The 20,074-nt window shown below is 33.8% G+C and overlaps 1 protein-coding gene across 1 annotated transcript; it reads left to right on the top strand.

Moving 5' to 3' along the window:
- Window positions 1-889: 889 nt before the first annotated feature.
- LOC110696282 (L-arabinokinase-like) lies at window positions 890-19,619 on the top strand. The gene is made up of 29 exons (XM_021873564.1): window positions 890-1,390; window positions 1,826-1,933; window positions 3,152-3,220; window positions 3,858-3,941; window positions 4,104-4,180; window positions 4,629-4,695; window positions 5,603-5,660; window positions 5,748-5,815; window positions 5,898-5,960; window positions 7,606-7,659; window positions 7,808-7,910; window positions 7,998-8,107; window positions 8,203-8,322; window positions 9,823-9,879; window positions 10,061-10,242; window positions 10,355-10,514; window positions 10,911-10,994; window positions 11,866-11,991; window positions 12,423-12,553; window positions 12,633-12,714; window positions 13,991-14,078; window positions 14,778-14,821; window positions 14,925-15,020; window positions 15,106-15,182; window positions 16,065-16,262; window positions 16,793-16,958; window positions 18,281-18,352; window positions 18,781-18,984; window positions 19,280-19,619. Exons 1-29 carry the CDS (start codon window positions 1,283-1,285, stop codon window positions 19,394-19,396), a joined length of 2,973 nt encoding a protein of 990 aa, XP_021729256.1. The 5' UTR covers window positions 890-1,282; the 3' UTR covers window positions 19,397-19,619.
- The last annotated feature ends 455 nt before the right edge of the window (window positions 19,620-20,074 follow it).

The raw sequence follows: 20,074 nt of genomic DNA, 5'->3' as shown, positions 1-20,074 counted from the left end.
TTGAAACTAATTGAAACTTATTTAAATAATCTAATCTTATCTAAACTTATTAGCTTAGACTAGAGAACACAACTTAGTCTATAACTAGATAACACGACTTAAACATTTCTACAATAGGCAACATTTATAATCAACTTAAAATGAAAAAATGGACAATTGAGTAAGTGACTTGTGTATTGCGTACTTTATCCAATAAGCAAGTGTATCACAAAGCAAAAGCAATAATTAAGAGTAGTAGTATGACTAATTGTCTATCCTTATCATCTACGTAGTATATCTGTAACAAATTAAGATAGAGTATTATTGTTACATCATAAAACTATTAATATGGATAATTGGATATACATTACTTCACCATATATATAAACACAATCTTTTAAAAAAATCAGGTGTACAATAATTATTGTACATTCCTTTTAAATCTCTCTTAAAGTGATCAAAAGTTACCCCTAAAATGAATAAAAGTTACCCTAATATGTATAAAAGTAATCCAATACAAATAAAAATAATCTACGTTTTATTGGTAAATAATCACATTTTAAATGACTAAAATTCAATTATTAGTGATTGAAAGTAATTTTATCACCCTTATAAAACTTTTCTTGTTCGATTTATAAAAAAAATCATATTATGTTCAAAGTTACCCATAAAAAGGCAAAAAGTTACCATAAATTGACTTAAAGTTACCCCTATACTGCTCAATGTACACTAATATAAGTATAAACCGGATGTATACAAAAGTTTTTGATATATAAATCATATCTCATGTCACATTCACATTCATGATAATTAACATGCAACAATAATTTTTTTTTTATTTTTTTATCCAACTTTTCAAGTAATGTAATTGACACATATAAAATACTGTGTTAATTCTTCTTCAAAACATTTTACCGGTACAAGTAATTTTTAATTTACGGTTTGTTTCGGATAAACTCAAAAATTAGAGTGATAAAATAGAGTAACAAAAAAAAAAAAATTCAGTGTTAATCTTTTTTTCAACAAAATTCCAAAAAAAATTCACCTATAAATTGAAAAAATCACGTGCTACCTCTTTTTATAACTCCAACAAATTTTTCCAATTCTGTTTTAGAAAATGATTTTCAATTGATTTCAATTATTTATTTTAAAAATCCCTAATTTTTTATTTATCAAATTGATTGATGATATTCCGATTACTTAATTGAATTCAAAATTCTATTTAATCATATGAAAAATTTGTCGAAGCTGCAAAAAAAAAATTGTGCGAAATTGAAGAATTGATTGAATACGAGAGAGAAAAATGAGGATTGAGAATGAAGGAGAAGATGTATCCGCTCCGCCAAAGCATCTTGTGTTTGCTTATTATGTTACTGGTCATGGATTTGGCCATGCCACTCGTGTTGTTGAGGTAATTTTAACTTTTTAATTGGTTGATTTTGTGCTACATTGTTCTGGGTTTGATTTGTTTTTGTTCATTATTCATCATGATCATGTTAGCGTCCGTCCTTCTCCCGCTATGATGGGGTAAAAGGATGTGATAGAAAATACACTTCGTCCGAATTTTTGTCATTACGTGATCTATTAAGTTTAGAAGAATTTCAAAAATTTGGGTGAATTTTGTGTGATGTTTTCCTATAAAGTGGTTTGTTTTTTTGGGATAAAGTGATGTGTTGATAGGATGTATTGTATTGTAGTAGGAGTATTGTACTCTCTCACTTTGAAGTGCTGCATTTTGACCAAACACGCATACTAAGACACGACTTTGGTCAATTTTTCTAATTATCTGTTACTTAAAATTGTTACTTGTATATTATACTTTCTGAATCTAATCTTTATTCTGCAGGTTGCTAGACATTTGATTCTTGCCGGGCATGACGTGCACTTGGTTTCGGCAGCACCAGACTTCGTTTACACTACAGAAATCCAGTCACCTCGTCTTCACATTCGTAAAGTATATATCTTTACCTTTTCCTGGTTAAAGTAGTGGTTGTATAGTTTACTAGAAATCATTTCAAGTATGTTGTGTAGGCACAATGAGTAGCCTTTTTAAATCAACTTATAGAACTCCAATAAGTTTTTTAAAATCATCCATTTTCTAAACACTAAAAATAGATGATTTTGTGGTCAATCCATCTAGTTCTCCTAAAAGGGTATAATCTCATCAATCACCTCTTTGCAAAACAAGATTTAAATTAACTGTATGGTAATTTAACAATTACTTTAGAAGGGAGGGAGTATTAGAATTCGTATACATATTTTATGCTTGTCGAAAGGACAATTTTTAATTTTTTTTTTTTAAATTAAAGCAAGCACATAGAATGTGTATGTAGCCGTATTACTAGAGTTTACACTTTGTTTGATAGCAAGAAGAAAAGAAAGAAAGGGGGAGGGAAAGAGGAGGAAGGGGAAAGGGGAGCTCTATTTTCCCTCCAATTCTTTCTCCAATTTGGAGGAATTATACTTATTAAAGTGAGGAAAGATGAATTCCTTCCTTCCTGTCCTTCCCCTTCTTTCTCCCAATTCTTTACCCAAACAAGAGAAATTGTCCTCCACCTTTTCATTTCCTAATATCCAAACAGAGTGAAAGCATTGATATACTCCCTCTGTTCTTAAATACTCGCAATAGTTTGACTAGCACATGGCCACACGGGTTAATGCACAAGTTTGGCTTTAAATACATACAATTAAATATGAATAAAAGTTATAGTAATATATTATTTGAAAATATATACCGAGGCTAATTCAACAACATATTACACACTAAGGATCGATAACAATTGATTTTTATATAAGTAAAAATTTAGTATACTATTCAAGTTAATATATGAATAGTATCAAAGTCAAACCGTTGCGAGTATTTAGGAACGGAGGGAGCATTATCAGGCTTGACTGAGACTAAGCTGATGTGTTTTCCTACAAGGGAGTGTTTAAAGTTCTGCAGAATACAAGGAGCAGGGGAGCATGGTACATTTTTGGAGCATTCCAGAAACACCTACTCTCCTGTTTGCTGCTGGATCTAACTTGTTTTCTATGTATAACATCAGTATACACTAGACAAGAGGACAATCTGTAATACTCTTAAGAGATATACCTTTGTTAATTTTAGCTGTTTAACTTTTACACTCTAGATTTTCATTTTTTATTTATAGAGATCTATTTTGATTTACAGGTGCTCTTGGACTGTGGAGCTGTTCAGGCAGATGCCTTGACAGTTGATCGTCTAGCCTCTCTGGAAAAGGTAGCATGCAAACTTGTGAATTATGTGATTGCTTAGAGAACATCTGAGACTTGGCAGTAATTGTTTGACTAACAGAAAAGCAGAATAAACTCCTAATAGAATATAGTGCCAGCTAGGAAACTGTATTGTGTACTCTTCAGGGGGGAGTATAATTAGTTTGTATGGAGTTTTTTCTGCTATTATGTTTCATTTGGTAGGTGATATGGTTTAATAAATAACGTTGGTTATAATAGAATCTTATGTATCTTTGTAAAAAAAGGCTCATGCCTATGTCTATGTTATTGCAAATCTATCCTAAGGAATCCCCTGGCCCGAAGTGCATGTTCTTGCTCTTTATCTTACCAGTCAATACCACATCTAGAGGTGAATTTGATTGGTGGTTGAATATTTTTCATAGAAAAACATTTATAGTTACCAAGAAACATCATTACGAACATTGTCGTAAGACTTTCCTTGCACAATCACTTTTAAACTCATAGTAATTACCTCCATCTATTAATGTCTACATGGGATGTTGAAGTTATATTGTTCATAGGATATTATTAACACTTTATTTTACTAGTGTATTTTATTTTTCTTTGCTAATGGACATGAATAATGGATTACTAATCATGTTTCTGTTTGGTTTACTTTTTAGTATCATGAGACAGCTGTTGTTCCCCGGAATTCCATATTAAAGACTGAAGTTGAGTGGCTGAATTCAATCAAGGCAGATTTAGTGGTAAAAATTCTTTGCTCCTCTTTGATCTATTGGGTCTCCAAAGACCTTTATTACCTGCTCTTTTCTAATTGCTATTTTAATGAAGGGAAAGGTTTTCCTTTGCATAATTTTCTGTCACAATTGTAATATATAATGGCATATAACTACTTTGTCGTTGATCAGGTTTCAGATGTTGTTCCAGTCGCATGTCGTGCTGCTGCAGATGCTGGAATTCGTTGTGTCTGTGTCACCAATTTTAGGTACAGAGGTCCTTATAGTGCTCTACTATAATGTTGGTTGGGTTTCTTTTCAGTGTTAATATATCATTGCTTACATTCGTGGACCTGTTTTAGCTGAGATGATCAAATTACTTGCGATTTAAGTTGTTTGAGTGAGTAAACTGGTGCTTGGATATCTTCTAATTAGCAATTCTACTTTTTGTAGATGTCATGTTGCTCTCTTACTATGTGCTTGATTAATTTTTATTTTTTATTTTTTTTAAATGCTGTAGTTGTCAGTTGCCTTATACAACTGTAAACTTCCATAGGCATGGTATTTGAAATGTTTTGGAGACCTTTTTTATTCAAAAAGTATTTCTTTGAAGCACATAATTTGATGCCAAATTTTGCTGAATAATTATTATTAAAAAAAAATAAAATATTTTATCTATTTTTTTAAAAAAAATTTCTAACATGTTTCTTTTTGCAGTTGGGATTTTATATATGCAGATTATGTTTTGGCTGCTGGACATCATCACCGTTCCATAGTTTGGCAGGTATATTGAAATTCTTGATTATCACCCTTTGCACAATTGCTATTATCTTATAGCTTGGTTTTGCTCTAATTATTCTTTGCCATCATTGACATACATAAATGTTCCATTAGTTTTTTGAGAGGACCTCCTGTTCTAATTAGATGTAATTATTGTTCTTTTCACGACATTCAATCTTTCTTGGAATTAACGTCTCTTAATCTAACAAAATTCCTCTGTGTGAACATTGTCACAACTCACAAGTATAAGGAATAACACGAGATCAGAATCCAGTTGGAAAATATAATAGATTCTCCATACACTTGTAATTTTATGGAAATGATAGCAAGACAAGGAATTATATTACTTTAATTCACTACCGATTAAACAGTTGTGTATTTGGCTATTTCACATGATCTTCTACAGTATATTATGTCCCTGTATGAAGTCCGTCAGTGGGAAGAATAGAAAATTCATTCAACCCCTTTGTCGATTATTCATTTATTCTACATTTAATCTTCATGCATGAAACCAAAATTGATTAGATAAGTTCCTATGTGATAAAATTATGCCAAAATGATGCTTGTGCTCTGTATTCTCAATGACTTGTTGCTTGAGGTGAAGCTGATGCCTAGGTTGTAATTTTTAAATATGGCTGAGTAGTACATGCTTACATCTCATTACCTTATTGCTATAATACATGGAGAAACTATTGGCTATGTTTGGTATGCAGCTTTAAACATTTATAAGCTAGCTGAAAAGTTCCTAGAATCTAGCTAGCTTGTCATTTTTTTTATCTAATGAAACCCTGACTGGCAAAAGGTACAATGGCTCCCTAGAGAAGTTGGAGACTTGAGTTTCTTGTTGAATGTTGCTAATAACCTGGCTTTCTCACCGAGTCAGCCTAACTTAAGATCCTAAAATCATGCAGATCGCAGAGGACTATTCTCATTCAGAGTTCCTGATTCGTCTTCCAGGATATTGTCCAAGTATGTCACGACTCATGTACAATCATATATATGATTCAAATTGTTCTCTTAAATATTGAAATTGTAACATTATTTCTGTTTTGGCAGTGCCTGCTTTTCGTGATGTTATTGATGTACCTCTGGTTGTTAGGAGGTTACACAGATCTCGCAAGGAGGTCTGTTTCTGATTCTATCATATCTCTCTAATTTCAAATGCTATTTATTTTTTTTAATGCAGCTGCGTTCTCTTTTGTGTAGGTGAGAAAAGAGCTTGGAATTGAGGATGATGTGAAGTTGCTGATCCTTAATTTTGGTGGGCAGGTGAGTAAGAAAATTATTGAGGCTCATGTGACTTTTAATGAGTTACCTATATCTTTCAGATTAGTTTATTAGAAGTGAATATACAATAATGATGCAGACAGGATATCATCTGATAACAAAAGAAAACATGATTAAGTAAGCTTGCAATTCCATCGCAGCTACCAGAGACTATAATTATGTGTCCCTTTTCTGGATGTCTTAGTGATTACTTTCTTGGTCTTTATCAGGAGTTTATTAGAGAGCAAACTAACATTATGTGACCTTCTTTAAGCCACATTCCTATGATGGTTAGCTTCATATGGCTGTTTGGGGCTATTTGTTTTCTCTATTCCCATGATTATATCAGTTCAATAAAATTTATTTTTCAAGAAATAATGTGTGACAAAATTTACGTGGACTTACAAAGTCTAGCAATGACGATTCTAATTAAGGCCCCTATTAATTTTTAGAGAAAAATTTATAGGTTTCGCAGTCCAGTACTTGCTGAAGCATATAGATCTTTTCTGTTATAATAATTTACAAGGCATTAAGGTTGCTAAATTTGAGTCAGTCTACCTTTTTTTGCTGTTATGTGGATAGTGGGTCAATTAGTTGCAAGAGGACGATACAATCTATATGGCAACTGATTGTAGTTGTTTTACTTTTTGTTGTGGGATGTGCCCATGCTCACAGTGTTTTCCTGTCTTGTTAGTCTTTGGTGTACTCAAGGTCAGAGCTGTGCAGTTCAATCCCCTTTTTAGGTCTCTCTGTGACTCTGTCTTGTTCAAAATAAAACATAGACATCTTATCTTAAGAAGCATCCTCCTAACAACCACTTTGTCTGACCTTCGTGGCGAAAGTTGTTCAGAAAACACACTATTCATTTTTACTGCATTTGTCTACTTCTTCTCAACTAAGTGACTGGTTGGAGTTTGCCTATAGGATAAAATGATTTACATAGGTTAAAGGTGAGAAGGGCCTTCACGAGTTGGAATTTGCTAGGTATAATTGAAACACAGAGTCACCTATAAACATTCTTCTTTTTATTCTCTTAATTCTATTTCATCTAATTTTTGTCTAATGAGATACTAATTTACCCTTCCAAATTCTATAAAACTTTTCTATGTTCTGTGCATGTGAATAGAAGAGTTATATTCTGTTATCTCTGCTAGATTTATCCATTAATATATTTTTGATAGTAGCTTCTGATTGACTTAATCTTTTCGAATATGTTTAAATGGATCAAAAAAGACAGCTATATACTTCCTTTGTTCTCTTTTAGTTGCAACATTGGGCATTTCACGCTCACTAGTTCATATCTTATACCATTAATATCTGTTATTATATTTTAGTAAAAGTAATCAAAAGCTAATGTTTTGAAACAATATTTCATGACCAATTTATTTAGATCCTACATGACTATATCACAAAAGATGGTCAAAGGAATGTGTGTGAATAGTGAAAAAATTGCGATTAATAGAGAGCGGAGAGTATATTTTTTGAAAGAAAAGTTGCTATCTTTATGTATATTTCAGATAAGATAATTTTGGAAAGGGTTCTTGTGGCATAACTTATTTGAGTAAGATAGGTTATAATGTTATATCTACCTCTTCAGTTTTTTATTTGAGTATTACTTTTATCATTGTCATTTATTTGCTTATGGCAGCCATCAGGCTTGAAACTGACGGAAGATCATTTACCTCCTGGATGGAAATGCCTGGTATGAAATATGTTATGTTGCATTTTTCTTTCTCAAGTTAAACTGAAATTTTCTTTTTTGGAACTTCTTTAGTTATTTGATCTTTGTCTTTCTATCACTATTTTATCTATTTATCTATTGTATCAATGTCATTTGTACTCCACTATAGGTCTGTGGAGCCTCTGATAAGGATGAACTTCCACCAGGCTTCATAAAGCTAGCAAGAGATGCATACACACCTGATTTAATAGCAGCTTCTGACTGCATGCTTGGTGGGCACAAAATTTGATAGCATATGAAAAACTACTTCGTACTTTATTTTGGAATTCAAGTATAATTTTCATCTTTTTGTATTTCAGGAAAAATTGGATATGGGACAGCAAGTGAAGCCTTGGCATACAAATTACCCTTTGTCTTTGTACGCAGAGATTATTTTAACGAGGAACCCTTCTTGAGACATCTGTTAGAGGTGCTTGTTTTTATAATTCCTACTCATTCTTAGGGTACAGTTCCTTTCAATTATTCTCCTCTACACTGTTATATTGTACCAATTGTGGGATGCAGTTCTATCAATGTGGAGTTGAGATGATACGAAGAGATTTACTGACTGGACACTGGAAGCCCTACATTGATCGTGCTATGAGCTTGAAGCCATGTTATGCTGGTGGTGTAAATGGTGGAGAGGTATAACCATAACCATTATATATTTTTTCGTTTGCTTGCGTGTGGGTGTATGCAGTGGTTGTGAATGATTTAGGATTTATAAGTTGGTGGGGACACAGCTAATTGTCAATTCAATAGTCACATTTTATCTTTTTTATTAGTTTTTTTTTTAAAAAAAATATTGGGGAGACCCTTACTAGATCCGCCTGTGGTTGTTAAAGCTTTGTGATCTACATATCTCCTGTTCAAGTAGGTACCTTGAGTGGTTAGCTGTTTTTCCTGCCATATCTGCTTGTTTCCTAATTTGAGGTACTCAAGTCTATTATTGAAAGATAACTAGGCTATATGGGCCTTCAATATAACAAGCCATGGGAATAACACCCTATGGATAGCTAACTATACTACAAGAAGCATGCAGGCCCTAAACTTATCTCATTGCCTGTCTTATTGACTAAATAAGCACCTAATCTTGTTGAATATGGGTTATCCATAATATTTAAGCCTTGGTGTCAGAACTTATTTAATTGCTAACACCTCCTCTGCAGCGGAATAATTGGAATTACACCAAACAGAAAATGGGGAAGCTCCTAACACATGCGAGAAAAAATTATTAGAATTGAGAATACAATTCCTCTGCACCGGGCATGGATTTCATAAAATCAGTGAGGAAAATATGAAGATTTTTTCTACTAAACTTTACATTTTATTTCAATCGTTAATAGTAAAACTTTCATTGATGAAAACCCACCAACATTTACCATGTTTATCATCTCAAGACAGCGGAGTCTCTAAGACACCAACACTAAATTCTTCTTCCAATATACTAACGAGAACACTTCTGCAAAGCCTCTTCAACATTGTTATAACCAAGAATCAACCTTAAAAACCTGCTTTGCTGGTTTATTGCATCCTTATGAAAAATCTTCCTGCCTTGCTTTGTTTATATATATTTCAAACCTTATGAATTCATTTAGTCAATATTGATGTAGTTCCTTGAATGCAATTTACTATCTATTAGCACGGTTCTACTGACATTTTGGAACAGGTATTACCAAGGAAATTCATGTACTCCCTCTGTCTTGGATTTAGTTGCACTGCTTTCCTTATAAAGTCTTCTTACATTACTTGCAACATTTGTATAATTCAAAAGGATCCACTTAAAGTACGTTAAAACTCTCTTTCGCATTCCTCAAAAAGCAATGGCCCACTTCATACTAATTATATACCAACTAGCTCATTATAAAATAAGAAGCCAATTGTTCTGCATAAAATCTTACGCTGGTCCAACTAAATCTGCACAGAGGGAGTATCTGTATTGGTCATCCCGTCATCCATTTTATTTAAGTGCCCATTTCTCAAGGTTTCCTAAATAGATGGAAAATTTACTGACGGGTAATAGGAAACTGTTTTGTGTTTAATAAAGGGTCCTTTATTTGTGATGATCTTAATTACAAATACTTGTGTCTTTTGTGTCACTATGAAATTGATTTAAGGCATGACATCACAACTACTGGATTGCAGGTAGCTGCCCGGATTTTGCAAGATGCTGCTGTTGGAAAGTACTATGTCTCAGATAAAGTGAGTGGAAGTACCTTGAAGCCACTAATTTGTGTGACTCTGTCACCAGACAATACACACTAAGGTGGCAGGGTCTACGATAGGGCTTGCCCTGCTCTCCAATTGCTAATCAGTTTTCCAGAAAACTCTGTGTCATCTTCTTTTATTCTGATTTTTGTGTCACTTTTGGATGTGAATATAGCTGAGTGGTGCTAGAAGATTACGCGATGCAATTGTTCTTGGTTACCAGCTTCAAAGAATGCCAGGTAGAGATCCTGATCTCTGTGTTCCTGAATGGTATGCCAATGCTCAAAATGAAATGGGTCGTCGTTCTGGTTCTCCAAAACTTGGTGCTGATGGAGCGTTGGAGAATTTTGATAGCTTGTGAGCTTCTACTATTTTTTTTTTCTTTTTTTTTAAAATTTACGACTACATGTTTATTCATATAGACTTCATTGATGTGTTACACTTATGTTTTCTGTGTTTTGTTTTTTAGATACACAGAAAGCTTTGAAATTCTTCACGGTGATCTTCGTGATCTTCATGATACGAAGAGTTTCTTGAATAGTTTAGCAGATCTTGCTAAAGATTTTGAGAAGGATGTGAAGCATCATGCCCGGGAGTACAAAGCTGCAACAGCATTCTTTAATTGGGAGGTTGGTTTCTTTTAGCTTAAGAGCCACTTCTGCAATCATATTGTTGCGTTGTTTAGCTATGGAATGCCAAGTATTTGTATGCAAATCCTAATTGTTTTTGGGCATGAATGTCTCTAATAATTGCTCATTTTGAATGCAAATTATTGATTCTCATTCTAGTATGCAAATTAAACAATCAGTTGCCCTATTAAGTTTTATTATTGCTGTGTTCTAGGCAATTTACGATTATTTAATATTTTGCTATTTGGTAGATAAGCTGAATTTTTGAATTTTGCTTTATAGATAACTGTTGATATAAGTTCTTCCTCCCTTATTTAGGAAAAGTTAACAGTTTTTTTTTTTTTTTTTTTTTTTTTTTTTTTTTTTTTTGTGGGAATTTGTTTGTCTGGCTTACAGGAAGAAATATTCGTGGCTAGAGCACCTGGAAGGCTGGATGTAATGGGAGGTATTGCTGACTATTCAGGAAGCCTTGTTTTGCAGGTAATTCATTTCAGTCTTTGATAGCAGTTTCTATCTATTGTAAGTTTATTAGACAATGTGTTTTGAAATCTGTCATTTATTCTTTTTAGCTTTTGATTAGCACCAGGATGCCAAATTCTCTTCCCACTTGTTCTATCTGTTTGAACATTTATCCTTCTAATATGCCACGAAAAGGATTCTGTGTGTTTTTATATATTTTACATATAACTAATTACCACAGATCTACTCACTTTGATCCAACCAGCTCACTAACTTTCACAATTCCTGCAAGTAAAAATCCAGTTAGAAAAAAATTTAGTTAAAACGTCTTTCACTGTGTACCATCACCTATATTCTTATATTCGTATTATTTTAAGATAGTAAATGTTGCATCGATATTGCAGAATGACTTTTTTTGCCCTAAGCAATTGGGGATTAAATTCCTTTTGATACTAAACACATGGAACATTCAATCCTCTGTGTGCATCTGAAAACAAATTTGGGATTTTGGAAGAAATCCTTGAACCTGAGAAATGTTGGGATCTTTTGTGATTGGGTGTCTACTGATGGAGTTGTTAACTTCTAATTTATGTTTCAAAGTTGCAGAAATGCTGAATGTCACAGCATTCTAATTTTTCTTGGCCGCTCTACGGTTGTGGGGGCTATATAATGTACAGAATTATTAATTATATATTTACTACTAAAGTTCTCTATGTTGAAAATGTTATTGTTCTCTTGTTAGTATTTTGGGTATGGCTGTGAAATCATTTTCTTGGAAGTATGCTGGATATGTTTTTGGAATTAGACGCTGGCAGATGGTGTCTTATTTTATGAAGCCTTACTGATGCTTTAGCTGATTTTTTGTCATCTCTTTTTCTATATTTACTTGCAGATGCCTATAAAAGAAGCATGCCATGTTGCATTGCAAAAAAACCACCCTAATAAACACAAGCTATGGAAGCATGCGCAGGCTCGGCAGCAAGATAAAGGACAGGGACCAACACCTGTCCTTCAAATTGTAAGTAGCAAGCATTTTTATTTGATGTAAGTTTGTTTCCTAGATATTCATGTACTCATGTGGCATGGTTTTGAATCTCGGATGTTGTCTCAAACGGTTGCAACTTTTGCGGGAAATACGGATGATTTTGACTGTTATCTCGGTCACGGTAAGATCAAAATCTTTTTTCATGCGGCCATGATGCTGTGTGGAGCTGAGATTTAATACCATGTCACATTGTAAAGTTTATCAAAGTAAATGTTAATAATCTCTGTAGCTCTTGATTGGTAACTTGACTTCAATAATTCTGGTTCTATTACTCTTGATTGGTTATTTGATTTCATTTATTCAGATATTGTATTAAAATAATTCAGTAGGCTGAATATTTACCGTTATCCTAAAGATGGACGACATTCTAAATATCCTCTTTTTTTTTTTTTTTCTCACCACAGGTATCTTTTGGAGCAGAGCTGAGCAATCGTGGTCCAACTTTTGACATGGATTTGTCTGACTTTATGGAAGGAGACAAGCCAATCTCATATGAGAAGGCACAGCAGTACTTCTCCCGAGACCCTTCACAGAAGTCAGTTAAAATTGTCCACTTGCCAAATTTATGTCCCCTCTTATTAAATTCAATAGCTAAAATTTGTGATTTAATGTAGGTGGGCAGCTTATGTGGCAGGAACAATTCTGGTTTTGATGACTGAGTTGGGCGTACGATTTGAGAATAGTATCAGTATGCTGGTACAGCTTTCTTCTTTAAGTGATCATATTGAACTTTGTTGCTGTATACTTGATTTGCTGGAATAGGTTGTGTGTATCATGTGAAATTATGATCATAAATAGTTGAGAATACTGTTTACTTTGGAGGATATACAATATAAAAAGTTCACCATCACATAGAATGTGAAAATCATATGCATTTTCATTGAGAGCAGATTGGGAAGTCAGAAATGCCTATACTGACTGTGTAACTCACTTTCTAAATAGCAACAAGAAATTGGTTGCTTGATGGTCACTGGTCCTGAGATTTCTTTTCAAGTGGGGCTTGTTTTGACCAATATACTAATAGCTTCAGTGTACCATTCCCTATAATCTTATATAGATATTATAATTGATAATAAACGTTGCATTGATATTGTAGAATGATATTCTTTTGACCAAAATCAATTGGGTACTTCATATTGCTTTGGTCGTAGGGAATTTTTTTTATTTCAATTAGGGCTTTTTTTTTACCATGAACAATCACACTGTCTCTTTTCGGAATTCATTACAATTTACAAATTGACATAGGCCAACAAATGCGTATTAGGACCATTAGAAGTTAAATCCATGAAGATAGGGATGCAGAATCTTCAAGCCCACAAGCATGTGTCTTATATTTAGATCCTAATTGGTGTACAAAATCTTCTATAAATTAATTTAACAACTTTCCGAGTTCTATAATTTATAATTTTGAACAAATGAGTAATTTTTTTACCTTTTCCTCCTTTTTATTTTGAAAAGTATGAATGACCGAGTATTGGACTTGAGTCCTTCTGACCCTAGGAGACCTTGCTTAGGGAGGGGTTACATGGATTACTATGATTTATTACAGGGTATTGTACTTGAGTTGCACATTGTTTATGGGGGGGGGGGTAATGTAGGGCTTTTATTGGTTTATGGGCTCTCCTTCCCCTTAAAATTAGCTTTAGGTTGTGTAATCACATAAACCCGGACTTAGTCATCCATAATCCCCCACATTTTCATGGGAACATGGGCTAGGAAAATCCCAACACAAAGCCTATCATATTATTGTGTTAACAATCCATATTAAGCTGTCATATGTGGGATTTGTGTGGAGCCTATATAGGTTTATGAACTCTCCTTTCCTTATATTTGAGCTAGCTTTTGGGATGGGCTCCCCCATATATTTGTATCATGAGTTTAGGGCGTTGTTGCTTTTATTACTCTTGCTTGGTTTGAATTTTTTTCATGTGCGAAAAATCTAATTGGACTTATATTTGGAGTGAACTTACAGGTTTCTTCTGCTGTTCCCGAAGGTAAAGGTGTTTCATCATCTGCCTCTGTGGAGGTTGCTAGCATGTCAGCTGTTGCAGCTGCTCATGGTAATGAATTACTTGCTTACTAGTATTTGTACTTTTACTTAAACATTGGTATTTAAAATAGATTCCAATTTACGCTGAACTCATGTTGGTTTGAATTGTTCCTTACCATATGGAACTATGTGATGCTTTTGTGGCATGTTTGTGTTTTCCAAATTACCCAAGGTGCTTGAAAAAAATTCCTTCTTGGGTTTCCCAATATGTTTGCTTTGTTTCATTTGCAAGTCTATAACCTTTTAGCTTTTCACAAGCTTCAGCTGTAAATTAGTATTTGAAAGTACGTTTTATGCTGATATTACCATTTCTTATACTTGATGAAATTCATAACATTGCTATGGGATAGACAAAGCACTTATTAATGTGTTTGATATGGATTTTGGAACAATGGTATGCTCCATTGATGCTCTCTCAATCTGTATTAGGATTGAAACCTGTATATGGATTTGATAGGTTTCACCATTTCACCTTTTCTTAGCTTTATAATATATATAACTGTCAATATTTCTTGCTCATAATCATAAATAATCCTTATCATACACGGCTGAACTCCAAATGTCAACCATCCTTTTGGGATCAAGGCTTTGGTTTTGTTGTATTTGTGTAATATTGCCAAATACAGAGTATTTGTTATTATCTGTTTTCTTTGGTTTTTGTGTTTTAGAAATAATGAAGATTAATTCTGTTTACTTGTGAAAATTGCAGGGTTAGATATATCTCCAAGAGACCTTGCATTGCTCTGCCAAAAGGTTCTGCTACATTTAAGCTGTGAATGCCTTGAGATCCTGTAGTAAATATATCTTGGATTCCTAATGCCACCTTATTCTGATAGCCGCTTCTGATCTATTTTAGGTTGAGAATTGTGTTGTTGGAGCCCCATGTGGTGTGATGGATCAGATGGCTTCGGCATGTGGTGAAGCAAATAAACTTTTAGCAATGGTTTGCCAGGTAACTTATGCTCAAGTTACGGCTTAAATAGTTCAGTCTACATTCTTCCGACATGTTGGTATGACTGCTACTTTCAACTGTGCAGCCTGCTGAGGTCTTAGGATTGGTGGAAATCCCAAACCATATACGTTTCTGGGGTATTGATTCAGGAATACGACACAGGTAAGGACTCCTTATAAGCCTTGGATACACTCTTGTGCTTTTTAAGTTGAATTGACATACTAGAGCTAAACAAAGATGCCACTTTGAATGTTTATGAGATGGTGAAGCTAACCTTGAAAGAGGAATGAAATGGATACAACTGACTAATGTTTTAATAGGCTGTCCTGATTCCTAGCTGAATTGAATACACACTGTTCGGGTTCATTTTTGTTTCTTTTGGTCCTTGATATCTTAATTTTTTGCTTTTGATTTATGAACTAATTGAGATTCAGATATAGGAAGGTGTAAAGTATACTTTTCTGAGTTATAAAATTTTGGATATTCTTAATATTTGGCAAGCACTATAAAGGTCAATTTTACATTGGAATGTACCTGCTGTTTTTATTGTGTTTGGGCAATGGGTCCTTCAAATCTCAAGTATCACATGAACATCTCTATCCCATGTCTTACCTTATCAAATGAAAAGTAATTAGGAAACATGTTTTGTATTGCATTGTTATGATTGTGTGAAGCATGTGCAGAAGTGCATTCAGGTGGATGGATGACCCATTCCTCTTATTATAATATCATATCTGTTGATGAAGCTTGAGAAAAGTTGGCGACTAATTATGTTTTCACATTCTTTTGTTGTTCTCTCTATAATGAAAGATCCACTACCTATATCTTTTTCTTTGGTATCAAGAATAATTGAAATTTGTAAATCTTTTATTTTAGAACTACAGTTGGAAGAATCTTTAAGGCTGACAGATTGTGTGAAATGCCTTAACACCTTGCAAAAAATACTAAACCTTCTTAAAATGAACACTCCAGTATATGATTTGTATTCCATATTACTCTGAAGCATAATAAAGATCATTATTTAAACACCTATCTGCCTTACAGTGTTGGAGGTGCGGACTATGGATCAGTGAGAGTAGGTGCATTCATGGGGCGGGAGATGATAAAGTCTTCAGCATCTGATACATTATCTAATTCACAATCAATCAATGATGTGGCAAACTCAAGTGATGATGCCAATGGCTCTGAATTAATTGGAACTGAAGCTAATTTGGAGTATCTATGCAATCTAACGCCTCATAGGTAGGTCTTCTTGTGTTCCTGTCACGTGTTTGTTAGAAATGGAATATATTATGACAATTGTAGGTTCTTTGATATGCACCAACCTTTTCTCCATATGCATGCTTGCTTTCACTTGACCTACAAATTTCAAATTATGCACATACGCACGTGTATGCATTCATTAATGCGCCTCCCTCAGCTCTTGGAACATCTTGGGTGATATATGCTTTTGTAGCGCCACACTTTCTCGACTTATTAAAAGAAGATATTAAGAGTGGGATTAAACTATCAAGTCATAAACACTAGCATTAGCTTCTTTTCATCATATTTGTTCACTCATTCTACCTCTAGTTCCCAATTCTAGTGTGTTCTATGCTCAGAGTCATTTGATGTCTTTTCAAATAACGATATGCACGAGTTGGAGAGCTTTATTGTATTTTTTTCTGTACTGGTCACCTCTAGCAGGTCTCTTATTGCTTCCCATAAGACCAAAATTATACCACTGTGTTGATTGAAAATCCTGCTTAATTGATCATCTTTATTTTTAACAGATATGAAGCTGCTTATGCTAATGTCCTCCCTGAGAGTGTAGATGGGGAAACCTTTCTTGAAAGATATGGAAACCACAATGATCCTGTTACTGTAATTGATTCAAAGAGCTCTTACGCTGTCAGAGCAGCTGCAAGGCACCCTATTTATGAAAATTTCCGAGTGAAGGTTTGTATTTAACATTGATATTGCCTTTTCTCTTTGCTCGGTGAGGCCTTTTCTTTCCTTTGAACAGTCCTTGGATGAAGTGATCAATGATTTTCCTCCTTATGTTTGTTCTTTGCAACTGCAAATAATTACCCATAGGCTATGCTCTCTTCGCGTAAAGTGAGGTGTTTTTTGTTTGAGTTTTTTTAAAGGCTAGTGTGGTCTAAGTTTGATCTGTTCTCCTGACTTGACTGAGTTTTTACTGTATTTGTACACTAATGTATATTTATCAAGGGAGTTATTGTTACATTCGCCTAAACGTGTATTATTCAAGAGTCTAATTTTCATTATTTTTATCAATACAAAATTTAAAATGTTAGGCAATAGTCAAACAAAATAAGATCTGGTTTGATTTATATAGGAATAAGTAATAATTTCCTGTAATAAGGATAATTGAATATAGCCTTAGCTTAAAAGCCTTGATGTGTAGGTGGAAAAAATATGTTTTTAACTGTCACTGTTAAAGTTTGTACATAGAGAAATAGCTCTAGAATTGTTGTCAAGATGTTGATTTATTCATCTCCAATCTAGTGTTGGACCTAGGAATTTGTGCTTATGGGTTTAGAGTTTAACATTTGATAATATTGTTAATTGATATCAAATTCATTCGTGATTTGTCTTATTCCCAATACGTACTTAATTCCCAATTACAACCATAATTTGGTGGTGTCATTCATGCAAATTTGAAACTACAGTTATTTGATTAACTACAATTGTTAAGTAAAAGATTACAATGAATAGTCTCATTTAAAAAAAAACCATAAGAACGGATTTAGGTAGTGACAAATTCGGGATTTTTAAAAATGAGGTACAAACATGTACATAATTGGTTTTTCCTTGGGAAAAAAATTTAAAAGGTTCGTCAAAATTAGTCAATCAAGTTTAAATAAAATAATAGTAAACTTTTGTACTATGGAGAAATATAAAATTAAATGGAACTAAAAAGTTCGGGCGAGGGTTTGATCCTGCGCCCAATTGTGATATGCAAGTATTGCACGTGAGTCTGAAACCACTGAACCATTGCCATTATTAAGACTAAACTATGCGAGCAATTTGTTGTTATTTGTTTTTTAAGACTACAGATTTTTCTAACCCTTATTGAATCTGCCACTGCACTTGTCCCCAAGAGGCAATGTTGCCTCAATTATCTTAAAGATGCTATTAAAGTTTTTGTTAAATTGCTTAAATAAGCTGTATCATGTATATTATATTTGCCTAGTACTGTTATGTCATCTTCTTGTTTCATGCTGACGCTAAACTCTTCTCTCACTCATTGACATTAGGCCTTCAAGGCACTCCTGACATCCGCACCCTCTGATGACCAGTTGACTGCTTTGGGGGAGCTGATTTATCAGGTAATAGTCAACTGCTCACTATTAGTTATCATAACCTTCTTTTGTAGCAAGTAATTGTTAGGAAGCACAAATTTGGCAACGTAAAAATGCATTCTTAGAGTAATATCCTGACTTATACTATCATCATATAAGCAACAATAAGAACAAATAACACTTTTTTCAGAACTTGTTTCTGAACCCTCAAATCTGCTCTGACTGTCTGATAATTATGAGTACTCTCACGACATTTTTGCAAGGAGCTCTTTCTCAAGTGTATACTATCCCCCTTTATAATGATTAATTAACATCCAAATTAATTCTACTAGTATTAGGAAACAATTTTGCTAGAACTTTGTTTAAGAAACACACACTATTAAGATTAGGTAAAAACAAAGCTTTACTTAATTACACTTTACCTCTGCCTTGTCTGACCGCAAACTCATTTGCAGTGTCACTACAGCTACAATGCCTGTGGTTTGGGCTCGGATGGTACAGATAGGATTGTAGAATTGGTGCAGCAAATGCAGCATAGCAGATCATCTGGATCAGAGGATCCAGCACTCTATGGGGCAAAGATAACCGGTGGTGGCTCTGGAGGAACCGTATGTGTAATTGGAAGGAACTCCATGAGGAGTAGCCAAGAAATACTCGAGGTAAACTCAATTTGAAAAATTGACTAGAATGCAACCGCTCCATCTCCCCCGCCCCAAGCCATATCCCAATAATCCCTTACCTCTTTTTGTTATCCATTTTTATGTACTCGATATCGTTGCTTTGAACTTAATCTCTTTTGTCCCACACAAATTTATAAGAATTAGCTTGTGACAGATTCAGAGTAGGGACAAGCCTTATAACCCCCTGTACAAACCAGGCATCTTAGAAACAAGTTCTTTATATTTCGACTTTCTGTAGCTGTTCTAATTGAACATCAACTCGTTTCTGTTGCAGATTCAGCAGAGATACAAAAAAGCAACTGGATATATGCCATTTTTATTTGAAGGTTCATCACCAGGTGCAGGGATGTTTGGCTATTTAAAAGTCCGCTGTCGTCGATCTTTGAAATAATATTAGCAACAACTTCTTACATAGTATTTCCTTTCTTGATTATTTGGTTGTTATCTCTCATATGTGGAATTGCATAAAAGGGATACTTAATAAGTTGTAGGATTCTAAATTTAGGTTCAAACAAAAACCTTATTGTTCTTCGATTAGAAAACATTGTCTGATTAAACATTATTTGCACATTGCACCACTTCATTGGAATCTATATTATTTCTTCAACTCTTCATTTTGTTTCATATACCTATTTTAAGCACGAGAGTAGGCATCATGAATGTTAGGATGTAACATGTAAGGTAACATTTACTATTTGCATAACAATTAAGCCAACAAGAAAGAGTGCAAGGATAAGGATAACGTAACAAATGTATAAGTTGTGGTGGGCCAAATGATAGTCGATCTTTAAAATATCATTTGGCAACAAAAGTGAACAATATTATGAAATAGAAAGTGTTAACATTAGTATGAATTGCAAAGTGTCAATATCTTTGTGAAATGTGAGAGTGAGAGATAACTCAAATGGTTAGAGCTCCCCTCCCGGTCCCAGTGAAACTTTAGGAAACATATATTTTTTTTGTTGTGGTACAAAGGTTTTTTTTTTAAAGCTTGCAATGAGGAAATTAGAATATGTAGACCTAATATTCATTAACATATTACCAGACCACCCTCAACCAACTAATTTTC

Source organism: Chenopodium quinoa, unplaced genomic scaffold, assembly GCF_001683475.1.
Source record: "Chenopodium quinoa cultivar QQ74 unplaced genomic scaffold, ASM168347v1, whole genome shotgun sequence".
Classification (NCBI taxonomy): Eukaryota; Viridiplantae; Streptophyta; class Magnoliopsida; order Caryophyllales; family Amaranthaceae; genus Chenopodium; species Chenopodium quinoa.
The sequence above is the reverse complement of the archived record's forward strand: the minus strand, read 5'-3'. Positions and strand labels throughout refer to the sequence as shown.

What these genes read in the sequence shown, in the direction of transcription:
- LOC110696282 (XM_021873564.1), top strand. Translation starts at nt 1,283, where the DNA reads ATGAGGATTGAGAATGAAGGAGAAGATGTATCCGCTCCGCCAAAGCAT. An exon ending in GTCTAGCCTCTCTGGAAAAG is followed by an intron (nt 3,221 to 3,857) that starts GTAGCATGCAAA and finishes TTTACTTTTTAG; the next exon opens with TATCATGAGACAGCTGTTGT. An exon ending in CTCCTGGATGGAAATGCCTG is followed by an intron (nt 7,660 to 7,807) that starts GTATGAAATATG and finishes ACTCCACTATAG; the next exon opens with GTCTGTGGAGCCTCTGATAA.